This window comes from Sodiomyces alkalinus, assembly GCF_003711515.1.
Source record: "Sodiomyces alkalinus F11 unplaced genomic scaffold SODALscaffold_2, whole genome shotgun sequence".
In the NCBI taxonomy this organism is placed as follows: Eukaryota; Fungi; Ascomycota; class Sordariomycetes; order Glomerellales; family Plectosphaerellaceae; genus Sodiomyces; species Sodiomyces alkalinus.
This window is the reverse complement of record NW_021167080.1, coordinates 2,196,204-2,208,326: the sequence shown is the minus strand read 5'-3', so window position 1 is coordinate 2,208,326 and position 12,123 is coordinate 2,196,204. Positions and strand designations below refer to the sequence as shown.

Genomic DNA, 12,123 nt, shown 5'->3' with positions numbered 1-12,123 from the left:
GCATCACTTCAGCGTGTACTTCGCGCCGTCAACAGTGGGTCCGGCCCCCTTGATCTTCTTCTTGTTCGCCTTGCCGCACCCGGCGCAGGCGTCAGCCTTGAAGGCGCAAGTCTGGCAGAACGTGTGACCCTGGCTGATGCGCGTCTTGCACTTGGTGCAGGAGCTCGAATACTGCGCGTACGGGTTCCGGGCCGCCTGGGAGAGAAGCTTGCTCTTTCCTATGCCCGTCTGTCCCAGGGTGGCCGATTTCGCGCCCGTGCTGCTGCCCGTCTTGTTGGCGGATGAGGCTGACGACGAGGCGGGCGACCCGTAGTACAGCTCCGACTTCTTCTTGACGCCTGGGGTGGCGAGGGTCGTGGCGCCTTTGCCCAGTTTCTGACACTTGGAGCAGACCATGGCCGTCGTAGGTTGGGGAAGACGAAGATGAGTGTGTCGGAAATGAGGAGGAGGTCTGACGGACTGAGTTTGGGATGATTCTGGCGGTGTTGGAGGAAAGCGACGATGCGAGTCGGCGTGATGAATGGGTGACAACCCCGGGTATAGCGCCATCACGAAGTACACTAAGGTATGGAGGTATCTTGCCATCGGGACGTTGATTCGACTGAGATAAGATAAGATAAGATAGGTCTTATCTTATAAGAGACAAAGGTACAGGGAGATCAGGTGACCGTTGTGCTCTCTTTCGAGTTTCGGTCGAGTCTCCGAGGAAATCTACGGTTCATCCGAGTTTCTGGATCGCCGACATGAACGGATAATTTCTCCTGAATAATGACATTATTCGACAAACCTGAAATGACCATGACCACGGCAGTTGAACCCAGGTAGAACTAACAAGAACACAGGATTAAAGCCTGGCAGACAAAGTGGTTCTGCTACCTATATACATCCTGCTCTCATAGCTCCAGGCACAACGTTGACCGATATATACAGCGAGCATTCGCTCTCGAGTCCCCCACATACGACACCCCAGACATGGTCAAGCGATCCAGAACCACACCCTCTGTACAAAATTCTTGGGCACCGGTGGCTGATCCAGTGCGGCGAGCTCCTCCATTTCCCTGACGCCCGTGGTCACGTCAATGTCCTCCACCTTGCGAGCAAACCGAGTGCGGTACCAGAGCTTATGACCAAAGTACAGCACCAGGACGATGGGCAAGGTGATGTACGCGGCGAGGAAGTCCTCCACGTGGAACTGGCCGGGGAAGAAGAGCTGAAAGCCGTTGGTCAGGGTGAGGAGGACCAGCAGCACCAGGACGAACCACGTCAGGTGGGGCTGGAACGGGGTCTTGTAGGGGAGAGCGTGCAGCAGGCCGCGGAAGTCCATGGCCCTGCGGAAGCGCAGGTAGGTGACCATGACGACGATCCAGGCGATGTAGCCGCTGATGGTGCTGATGTTCATGAACCAGGTGAAGACGGCGGCGCCGTTGTTGTTGACGTTGAGATAGGCGAGCAGGCCGATGGACCACGTGGCGAGGATGGCGACGTAGGGCACGCCGCGCTTGGTGGTGCGCGAGCAGATCCGGGGAGCCTGGCCCTTGAGCGACATGCTGTACAGCACCCGGCTGCCGGAGTACAGGAAGGCGTTGCCGGCCGACCAGGCCGAGGTCAGGATGGCGGCGTTGATGATGTGGTCGAGGACGCCGATTCCCGCGCGCCGGATGCCGATGACCCACGGCGACGCGTTCGCGTTGGACTCGGGGTTGAGAAGGTTGGGGTCGGTGGAGGGCGTGATGACGCCGATCATCAAGGAGCCCAGGCCGTAGAAGAGGGCGAGCCGGTAGATGAAGCGGCGGGCCGCCTTGGGGACGTTGCGGCGGGGGGCCACGGTCTCGCCGGCGGCGACGGCGATGAGTTCGGGCGACGTGATGAAGGCGAAGCCGGCGCGGACGAAGGCGGCCCAATAGGCCAGGAAGCGACCGGTGTCCCCGCCCGTCATGTAGGGCTTGATGGCGCCGGGGTCGTACCAGTACAGGAAACCGATGCGGTCGCGGTTGGGGGCGCCGCCCAGCACGATGACGAGACTGGTGAGGATGAGGCCGAGGATGGTGATGAGCTTGATGCTGGCGAACCAGAACTCGGCCTCGCCGAAGACGGAGACGGCGAAGATGTTCAGGCCGAGGGTGACGAGGAGGATGATGGTGATCCAGACGGCGGCCGGGACGGGGGTGTTCCAGTAGTCGAGCAGGATGGCGCCGGCGGAGGCCTCTGCGGCGACGAGGATCGCATAGGCGTACCAGTAGTTGTAGCCGCTCGCGAAGGCGAGGCTCGGGTCCACGAATCGTTCGACGAAGTAGGGGATCGAGATGCCCTTGAGCGGGAGATACGTTGCCATCTCGCCGAGGTTGTTCATGATGTTCCAGACGCCGAGCATCATGGACAGGTATCCCATGAAGAGCGGGGCTGGCCCTACGAGGGAGAGGATGGCGCCAGAGCCGACGAAGAGGCCAGTACCGATACTAGGGAGTAGGTCAGTACTGGAGGAGACGCGATATTGAGATTGTCTGGTTTCTTTGGTGCTTGGTCGGCTAGGACCATTTTTTTTTTCTTCTTCTTTTTTCTTCTTTTTCTTCTTCTTCTTTTTTTCTTCTTCTTCTTTTCTTCTTTTGTTTTCTTTTCTTCTCAGGAGAGACCTACGCGCCACCTAGGGCAAGGAACTGGATATGCCTGCTCTTTAAGCCACGTTGAAGTTGATCATGCTCGCCGACGAGATCCTCGGTGCCATCGTGTAGGCGGCGAACGTTGACGTCTTGAGCTACGACATCCTCGTATCTCCTCGATTCAAGCTTGTCCGAGCCGGCGCTGGTCGTCTTATCGTCCTTCTCCATTCGTCTATTCTTTTGTGGCACCGGGGTAAGATTCCGTCTGTGGCTCTGACTTGGCCAGGGCAGGGAAACAGATGAATACACACGGAAATACAGTTCAAAAATGGGGGAATAGATTGGGAGAACGTGTTGAGAAAGCAAGAGACGGGAAGATCAGGAACCGTTGCCTTGCTCTCCTCGTTGAGAGCAGGACAGGTCCGCTATGCAGTTGATACCTACCTAGGTAGGAGTAAAGTAAGGTACCTAGTATAGCTGATGACCCGACGAGGCAAGACAGGTACCTTAGGTTTAAGTGTAAGGTATATGATGCCAGGTAGAGGGCGGAAAAGAGATGGCCCAAGGAGCGGCTACCTCTAGCCACCAATGGAAAAGAACCTCGCAAATAACTCTCTATATGTACTGGCTGGCGTCCTTGGGGAAACTTGACAAGGGCCCGGGAACAACCTTTGATATTAGGCTTGCTGTACGGGTACGTGTACGTCGTTCTTCCTCTTCGTCTTCGTCTTCCTCTTCCTCGTCCTCTTTTCTTCTTTTCTGTTTAGCCCACAGGCTTGACATTGAGACGGCGAGTGGTGCCGAGAAGGGCCTGTAAGGAACGAGGAGGCACTCAAGCTTTAGAAGTGCCGATCGGATCCGAGTGCGCTAGTCTCAAAGAAGAATGATCAACATTCGTAGCTGGTAAAAGGTGGGGCCTCCCCTTTTTCCAGTGACGTGAGTCAGCTCCATTATCGTGGGGAAAGTCCCAAATGGGTGGGGGGGAGGGGGCTGAAAGTTTCCACCCGTCCCGGTCTGACCATCTATTCGTACCTAGATGTCTTTGCACTTCTCAGTACGGATACTTCGTACGTACTCCGTGGTTACGTACATATGGGGTACCTGTGCACTAAACGAGGTAAACGAGCAGGCGCCGAGTTCGCTCCACACAATCCCTCACACATGAGCCGGAGGCGAGCCTCTCACCAACCCTTCCAAGGAATCCAAGTCTCCCGGACCATATCGTCCTCATCAACTACGTAGTACACATGATGGTTTGACGCCGTGATGCAAGCATGCGCAACGTGGAGAAGCACCTTATCCCCGACCTTGAACACTTCGTCCACCCCCGACAAAACACCCCCTTCTACCTCTGTTCCTTTGGTGGGGGAACCGGAAGGAGGGCGAAACGCAAGTATGCCATGCTCCTGCGACGTTCGCTGGACATACCACCCAGGCTTGCCCACGACATTACCGTAACCGGCCCAAGAGCTCGTCTCCTTGGAGATGGCGATGGTGCCCGCGTTGACAAGCGCCTCGTTCCGCTCCGGGTACAGGCTGCACACCTCCACGCACAGGCGGAGAGCCTGCTGCGCCGGGCGCACCAGGCCCGTCGAGACCTGCTGCAGGTCGTGCGCGGGGAAGTTGCCCGCGTGCAGCTCCAGCGCGACGTTGCGCGGCGCGGCCACTTGGAGGCTCCGGACGACGTGCGCGGTGGGCGTCGACCCGATGGAGACGAGCACGGCGCGGTCGGCCGGCAGCAGGCCGGCCGCCTGGAGCACGCCTTCCGCCTCGGTGCTGAGCGCGGCTTGGGCGGCGTCCTGGGAGCGGCTGCTGTACGAGTGGCCGGCGTGGGCGTAGAAGCCGAGGACGTTGACGGCCGTGGATGTCTCGGCGCGGCGGACGAGGTCGGCGAGGCGGGGCGACGAGGGGGGGATGCCGGCGCGGCGGGTGCCGACGTCGATTTTGATCAGGACGTCCCAGGGGTCGCGGGTCTTGCTTTGCCCCCCTGCCGTTGCGGAGAAGGCTTCCAGGTGGGCAATCTGCTGGTCGTGGTCGATCATGAGGACTATGCGGAGAGAGTGACGCAGCGCTGCGAGGCGTGGAATTTTGGAGGGGGCGACCGGGACGCCGTAGAGGGCCTGCGGGGTGGGGGAGACGAGTTTCCAGGTCCTTCGAATCAGCATCATATCCGCCAGTCTCTTCCCAGGAACATCTTGAAAGTTTCGAGAAAGCAGTTGACGGGTTTCATAGGTATGGTCTAATCTGGTCGAGTGTATTGGACCTGGGAGGCGTTTGGCTTTTACGGTGTACACACCTCATCTAGGATTCCTTCCTCAACAAGGGGTAGAAGACCTTCAATATCAGCCACGGTGGAGGCGACGATCTTGCGGTGCTTGCCGCCGCCAAGCATCATCCTGGTGACCTCGACAGACTAGACACTCGGTCGCAAGCGCAAAGTCAACAAAGGGGTCTTGGAGGTCGAGAGATTGAACCACGTGTGTTCAGATATCTTGGGTAGGGGTGAGATGTAGTGGGCATGCATGCCTTTAGAGTCTTGACATGAGGTCGAAACGCGATGCCCATTGCTTCGACATCTTGATGAAGCTGTGCGATATTGGCTTCAAGCACGGGTTTGCTGATAACCAGGGCTGGCGTGGGCAGGTCGGCAACCGGAGAACCAATAAAGGAGAGGTGATTTCGAAGAGAGTAGTCCATGGCGCCGAACGAATGAAACGAGGAGCCAGGATAAGGTCTTTTCCCCTATTAATCGTATCAATGAACGTCCGATCATAGACGGTGAATATCGCTAGGCAGCTTTGGTTCCTGAAGGCGAAATGAGAAGAGGAGAAGAGGGGCATGTGGACTGTGTCAAACTGGGAATATCCAAAGACGAATGACTACCTACACTAGTTCAAATAGTCTCAAAAGAGCTTGGTGAGACTGTCAGGTCAGACCCACGAAGGACGAACGGGCGATCTACGGAGTAAGTACGTTGTAAGAGAGGAGACGAGCGGGGCTCTTCTTCTCTTCTTCTCTTGACATCGATATGCCTCTCAAGGTAAGAAGCTTATGCCAACCGATAGATAGCACGTCAACGGGATTTGCGAAACGAGCGGCCTTTCTTATCCGTCGTTGCATGCGATTTTGACTGTTGATTGACCATCGATCCCTGTGTTTTGAGACATGAGCATATCAACAGGAACCGTTGAGGTTGAGGTTGAGGTCCAGGTCGAGGTCCAGGTCGAGGTCGTAGGTCAGTGGCTCAAAGTCTCTAAATCGTAACAGCGCAATCCCGTGCGCTCGACTACATTCTTTCCCTCAATCAACAAGACAATTAGCCGACCCTATCCCTCTTTTCAGTACATCGTACAGAGTACGGATGCCTAATAATAAGGCGGTCTCAGGTTTAGTTTACCAACGGTTACTAAGCTATAGTGGGTACCCTGGTACGAAGTATATAAGTTCGTTTCCTCACACCTACCCCGGGTAGGGGTGGGTATAGGTCAGAGCTCGAACAGAGAATTTTGCACTGACCAGAGCCAGGACAGAGATATCGCTGTCAACATAATGTTCTAAGACTTCGGACATCTGACCAGTCCATCGAGCTCTGACCTATAACCAGCCAAACCCGGGTAGGTAAGGTACCTTATAAATTAAGGTATAAGGGGTAGACGAAAGCAGCCATAAGAGGCCAAGGTACCTTATCCAGGTAGCTGCTTTTCCTTACCTTACCTAAGGTAGGGGGGTCTTCTTCCGTTGGCTCCAGGATCCACAGTGTAATTAGTGTACTTCATTTTTTGTCTTTCACGGCCAGTTTGAAACAACATGGGCTGGAAGTGAAGTCATGAACAAGCCATAGTAATCCGCCTCTACACATGTCCATACGTGTCGTACGTACTTCGTAGAACCATCAAAGAAGACCTAATTACGTACTGTCGTTCTATACGACCTAAGTTCTTCATGAAGATATCAGGAGAATCCCTTCAACCTCGTCCAGCCCTGTCGCACCACGTTCCTTTGTATGTTGGACCCCCTTTCAAGGCTTACGTTAGTCCACAAGGTAGGAGCTACTCCAACAAAGTACCCCAGCCCCAGGAGGCGCGTAACCAGGCAGGGTAGGTAATTAGGTACCAATGTAAAAAAAAAAAACCGCCAAAAAAGGAGGCTGTGCTGGAGGACCCAGAAGACCCAGAACATCCAAACACCACGCTTTTTCGTTACCTGTTGCCAAACCGGGGTCCAACCTACTTGCCTCTGCCTACTCCTCTGCCTACTCCTCTGCCTACCTTACCTTTCGAACCCATCCCCTTTTTACCATACCTTGACTAAAACAACCGGAACGACAGGAACAAACGAAAACTACCACGACACGATCTCTAACTAATATCGAGATAATAATATACACCGGCCACTTTGTGAATTTGAACATCCGACTTGTCCTCCGTTACTCACCTACTACACACGCTTCGATTGCCCCAAATCCAATTGCGCGTCCGGATGTCGTTTCCATCACCATCGTCACATTGATCCCTCGTTCGCTTTTACCAGCCTCCCGGCATGGCTGGCAGACCTATAGGAGGTCCCTCAGGGCCTCCTCAGAATGACCTCCTACTCGACTTGGAGAACGACCAGCCCGTGTACAGCGGAGGGCAGCGGTCAACCCTCAACGATGATGATTTGATGCGCACATACACCCTCGACCACGATCCGAGCCGTGACCCCGGCCGACCCTCAGTTTCCTACGATGACTTCGTCGGCGGCGCCGGCCAGTCAAGGCAACCAGGCCCAAGGTCGCTTCCCGCCAGTCCCTCACAATCCTCCCATACCCTGCAAGGCCCTTATCTGGCTTCCAATCGGCAATACAGCCAAACCTCCGACCTGAACAACTATCAAAGATATGCCGACGATTTCGACGACTACCCGACCGATGGCGACTCATACTATCAACACGGTGGAACTCCTTTGCGAGCCGGTGGTGCCGATGACGCCGCGAGGAAGAGCGCAAGGAATCGAAATAGTGTGCTGAGCCTGGGCGGCGGCCTCCTGGGCAGGGTCAAGAATAGACTGGGAATGGGTCAAGGCTACTCCGAGATGGATCTCCCTTTGACGGAACCCACCAGTGGCACCGCCGCCAGCGGTCATGGCCGCACGAGGGCCGATTCCGCCGGTGTCGACTCCCAGTCAAAGTCGCGTAGCAAGTTCGACTTGGGCAACTTCAAATTCGGCTTTGGCCGTAACAAACCCGACCCGTCCACCCTGGGCCCCCGAATCATATACCTCAACAACCCTCCCGCCAACGCCGCCAATAACCATGTCGACAACCACGTATCGACTGCCAAATACAACTTTGCCACTTTCCTCCCCAAGTTCCTTTTCGAACAGTTCTCCAAAATCGCCAACGTCTTCTTCTTGTTCACCGCTGCCCTGCAACAGATTCCGGGCCTTTCCCCGACAAATCGATATACGACCATCATCCCCCTCGTCGTCGTGCTTATGGCCTCGGCCGCCAAGGAACTCGTCGAGGATCATCGCAGGAAGCAGGCCGACAACGCCCTCAACACCTCGCGCGCTCGTGTCCTGCGTGGCTCGACCTTCGAGGAAACCAAATGGATCAACGTGGCCGTCGGCGACATCGTCCGCGTCGAGTCCGAGGAGCCCCTACCCGCCGACCTGGTCCTTCTGGCCAGTTCCGAGCCCGAGGGTCTCTGCTACGTCGAGACGGCCAATCTCGATGGCGAGACCAACCTCAAGATCAAGCAGGCGATCCCGGAGACCAGCGCCCTGGTCAGCTCTAGCGAGCTGAGCAGGCTCGGCGGCAGGATCAAGTCGGAACAGCCCAACAGCAGCCTCTACACCTACGAAGCCACCCTCACCATGCAGACGGGTGGTGGCGAGAAGGAGCTCCCCCTGAACCCCGAACAACTTTTGCTCCGTGGTGCCACCCTGCGTAACACGCCCTGGGTCCACGGCATCGTCGTCTTTACCGGCCACGAGACCAAGCTCATGCGCAACGCCACGGCCGCTCCCATCAAGCGGACGAAGGTCGAGAAGAAGCTCAACACCCTTGTCTTGCTCCTCGTCGCCGTCCTCATGGTTCTGAGCATCATCTGTGCCGTGGGCGACCTCATCATTCGACGCGTGCAGGGCGACGCTCTGTCTTACCTCATGCTCAACCCGACCGACAACGCCCGCCGCGTGGCGGAGACCTTCGGCAAAGATTTGGTCACGTATTGGGTCCTGTTCTCCTCGCTGGTGCCCATCTCCTTGTTCGTTACCGTCGAACTGGTCAAGTATTGGCACGGCATTCTCATCAACGACGATCTGGACATGTACTACGACAAGAACGACACGCCGGCCAACTGCCGGACCTCGAGTCTCGTCGAGGAGCTGGGCATGGTTGAATTCGTCTTCTCCGACAAGACGGGCACGCTGACTTGCAACATCATGGAGTTCAAGCAAGCCTCTATTGCCGGTATCCAGTACGGCGATGATGTCCCCGAAGACCAGAGAGCCACCGTGCAAGACGGCGTCGAGGTCGGCACCCATGACTTTCACAGGCTCAACGAGAACCGCAAGAGCCACGAGTCGGCGCCCGCCATCGATCACTTCCTGTCTCTTCTGGCCACCTGCCACACCGTCATCCCCGAGCGAAGCGAGGAGAAAGGGGGCCAGATCAAGTATCAGGCTGCCTCCCCCGACGAGGGCGCCCTTGTGGAAGGGGCCGCCCATCTCGGGTACAAGTTCACCGACCGGAAGCCCAGGGCCGTCTTCATCGAAGTGGACGGCCAAGAGCTCGCATACGAGCTCCTAGCCGTGTGCGAGTTCAACTCGACCCGCAAGCGCATGTCCACCATTTATCGATGCCCCGACGGAAAGATTCGCGTCTACTGCAAAGGCGCCGACACCGTCATTCTCGAGCGCCTGAACGATAACAACCCTCACGTGGAGTCGACACTGCGGCACTTGGAAGAGTATGCCTCCGAGGGGCTGCGGACCCTCTGCCTGGCCATGCGCGAGGTCTCGGAGCAAGAGTTTCAGGAGTGGTATCAGATCTTCGACGCCGCATCCACAACCCTGGGCGGCGGCCGGGCGGACGAACTCGAAAAGGCGGCCGAGCTCATCGAGCACGATTTCTTCCTCCTCGGCGCCACCGCCATCGAGGATCGTCTGCAGGACGGCGTCCCCGAGACGATCCATACGCTCCAGCAGGCCAACATCAAGGTCTGGGTCTTGACGGGCGACCGCCAGGAGACGGCCATCAACATCGGCATGAGCTGCAAGCTGCTGAGCGAGGACATGATGCTGCTCATCGTCAACGAGGAAACGGCCGCCGCGACGCGCGACAACATCGAGAAGAAGCTCGACGCCATCCGCACGCAGGGGGGCGGGACCATCGAGATGGACTCGCTGGCTCTCGTCATCGACGGCAAGTCCCTCACGTACGCCTTGGAGAAGGACCTCGAGAAGCTCTTCCTCGACCTTGCCATCATGTGCAAGGCCGTCATTTGCTGCCGCGTCTCGCCGCTGCAGAAGGCGCTCGTCGTCAAGCTGGTCAAGAAGTACAAGGAGGACTCGATTCTCCTCGCCATTGGCGACGGTGCCAACGACGTCTCGATGATCCAGGCCGCGCACATTGGCGTCGGCATCAGCGGAATGGAGGGCTTGCAGGCTGCCCGGAGCGCCGATGTTTCCATTGCGCAGTTCCGGTATCTGAGGAAGCTGTTGCTTGTCCACGGCGCGTGGAGCTACCAGAGAGTGGCCAAGACTATCCTCTATTCTTTCTACAAGAACATCACCTTGTACATGACGCAGTTTTGGGTATTGTCCCCCTCCCTTTTTTTCTTCTTCTCCTTCTTCTTCTTCTTCTCTCTTCCCCTTCTTTTCGTCGTGTTTCCCCTGAAATGGCATTACTGACCGATACGCAACCCTACAGTATACTTTCCGAAACGTCTTCTCCGGCACTATTATCTACGAGTCATGGATTTTGACCTTCTTCAACGTCTTCTTCACCGTGCTACCTCCTTTCGCTCTCGGCATCCTGGACCAGTTCATCTCGGCGCGTCTCCTTGACCGGTACCCTCAGCTATACACCATGGGCCAACAAAACCAGTTCTTCCGGATGAAGGTCTTCTGCGAGTGGCTCGCCAATGCCGTATACCACTCCCTCGTCCTCTACGTCTTCGGCGAGCTCATCGGGCACGGCGACCTGATCGAAGGCGACGGCAAGGTGGCGGGCCACTGGATCTGGGGCACGGCCCTATATGCTCCCGTACTCCTCACCGTCCTAGGCAAAGCCGGCCTCGTCACCAGCAACTGGACGAAGTACCACATCATGGCCATACCTGGCTCCATGGCCATCTGGTGGGTCTTTGTCGCGGGGTATGGCATCGTGGCGCCCATGACGGACCTCGTATCGCCTGAATTCCACGGTGTCATCCCCAGGCTGTACACGAGCCCCGTCTTCTGGCTGCAGACGTTCTCCCTGGCCATATTGTGTCTCCTCCGCGACGTTGTCTGGAAGTACGTCAAGCGCATGCATTGGCCTGAGCCGTACCATCACATCCAGGAGATTCAAAAGTACAATATCCAAGATTACAGGCCTCGGTATGTTTCGCTCTTTCTGCCCCCTTCTCTTGGAGACATGAAGAAAGAGAGACTAATTTAGGCTTTTTTCTTCTTCTTTTTTTCTTTCCAGTATGGAACAATTCCAGAAGGCTATCCGCAAGGTGCGCCAAGTTCAGCGCATGCGGAAACAGAGGGGTTACGCTTTTTCGCAGGCCGACGAGAGTCAGACGCGGTTGTTGCAGGCCTACGACACTACCCAACACCGCGGTAAATACGGCGAGATGGTGAGCTCGCGTCCCCAGCGCCAGGGCCCCAGTGGGAACTTGGGGTTCTAGGACTCTGGCCGCCTGTGTAAACGAGAGTGCCTTGGAGATGTGGTTGTGGAAAACTAGAGGAGGTGACTGTCATCTGATATAGCATCATGGTTCCGCATATACTTTATTTCTTCCTTCTTTTCTTCTTCTTCTTCTTCTTGTTTTCTTTATTTTTTTGTTGATTCCATGGGCCATAAACCTGACTGGCAGGCTGGCGAGCGAAACCCGGGCGAACTCCTTTGTGGGAAGGAGAACGGTCAGGAGCTGGGCCCTATTGGCGCTTCTTCGCTTGTATTAAATGGTCTCGGGGGTGTTTTTTTTTTTTTTTTCCTTTTCCTTTTCGTGATCTGGTTTGTAGAAAAGGGTTCGAATGAGACAAGACCCCACTTGCTGCTTAACGTGTCATGAAGCGTGGAAACCTGTATTTGTTTTGAAGTAAAAAATACCGGTGAGAGGTCGGGGTTTCTCTTCTGGTTGGCGGTGGACCGAGCGAGGGGAACATGGCGTGATGATGAGGGCGTTTGCTTGCGAAGGCGGGCGTTATCCACCGTACGCAGGGCCGAAAACCATCGCCGATAGCCCAGGCGTAGCCAAACCCTCAGTCGGACAGGACTCGGTCGACTCGGTTACCTGGACGTTCTAGATGTTTGTTAGTGAGCGGGGGG

The 12,123-nt window shown here is 56.3% G+C and overlaps 4 protein-coding genes across 4 annotated transcripts in view; 1 reads left to right on the top strand and 3 right to left on the bottom strand.

The window, feature by feature from the left end:
- Positions 1 to 3: 3 nt before the first annotated feature.
- SODALDRAFT_321829 (hypothetical protein) lies at positions 4 to 2,825 on the bottom strand (the record flags this gene model as incomplete). Its single annotated transcript, XM_028609656.1, has 4 exons — positions 4 to 476; positions 788 to 827; positions 998 to 2,456; positions 2,635 to 2,825. 4 exons carry the CDS (start codon positions 2,823 to 2,825, stop codon positions 4 to 6), a joined length of 2,163 nt encoding a protein of 720 aa, XP_028468298.1.
- A 674-nt stretch (positions 2,826 to 3,499) lies between these two features.
- On the bottom strand, positions 3,500 to 5,640 carry SODALDRAFT_97330 (hypothetical protein). Its single transcript, XM_028615830.1, has 4 exons — positions 5,485 to 5,640; positions 5,124 to 5,331; positions 4,894 to 5,010; positions 3,500 to 4,717 (listed from the first exon to the last, which is right to left on the bottom strand). The coding sequence occupies exons 2-4, from the start codon at positions 5,292 to 5,294 to the stop codon at positions 3,779 to 3,781; spliced, it is 1,227 nt and encodes a 408-aa protein (XP_028468297.1). The 5' UTR covers positions 5,295 to 5,331; positions 5,485 to 5,640; the 3' UTR covers positions 3,500 to 3,778.
- Positions 5,641 to 7,136: 1,496 nt separating this feature from the next.
- On the top strand, positions 7,137 to 11,479 carry SODALDRAFT_272894 (phospholipid-transporting ATPase; the record flags this gene model as incomplete). Its single annotated transcript, XM_028607865.1, has 3 exons — positions 7,137 to 10,397; positions 10,513 to 11,183; positions 11,275 to 11,479. The coding sequence occupies 3 exons, from the start codon at positions 7,137 to 7,139 to the stop codon at positions 11,477 to 11,479; spliced, it is 4,137 nt and encodes a 1,378-aa protein (XP_028468296.1).
- Positions 11,480 to 11,998: 519 nt separating this feature from the next.
- The window catches only part of SODALDRAFT_356480 (hypothetical protein), a gene marked incomplete at both ends in the record, with an annotated part of 1,709 nt that continues 1,584 nt past the window's right edge, over positions 11,999 to 12,123 (bottom strand). The window contains one exon of the mRNA XM_028613914.1: positions 11,999 to 12,097. Coding sequence (XP_028468295.1) covers positions 11,999 to 12,097 — 99 coding nt within the window. The remainder of the gene's footprint in view (positions 12,098 to 12,123) is intronic.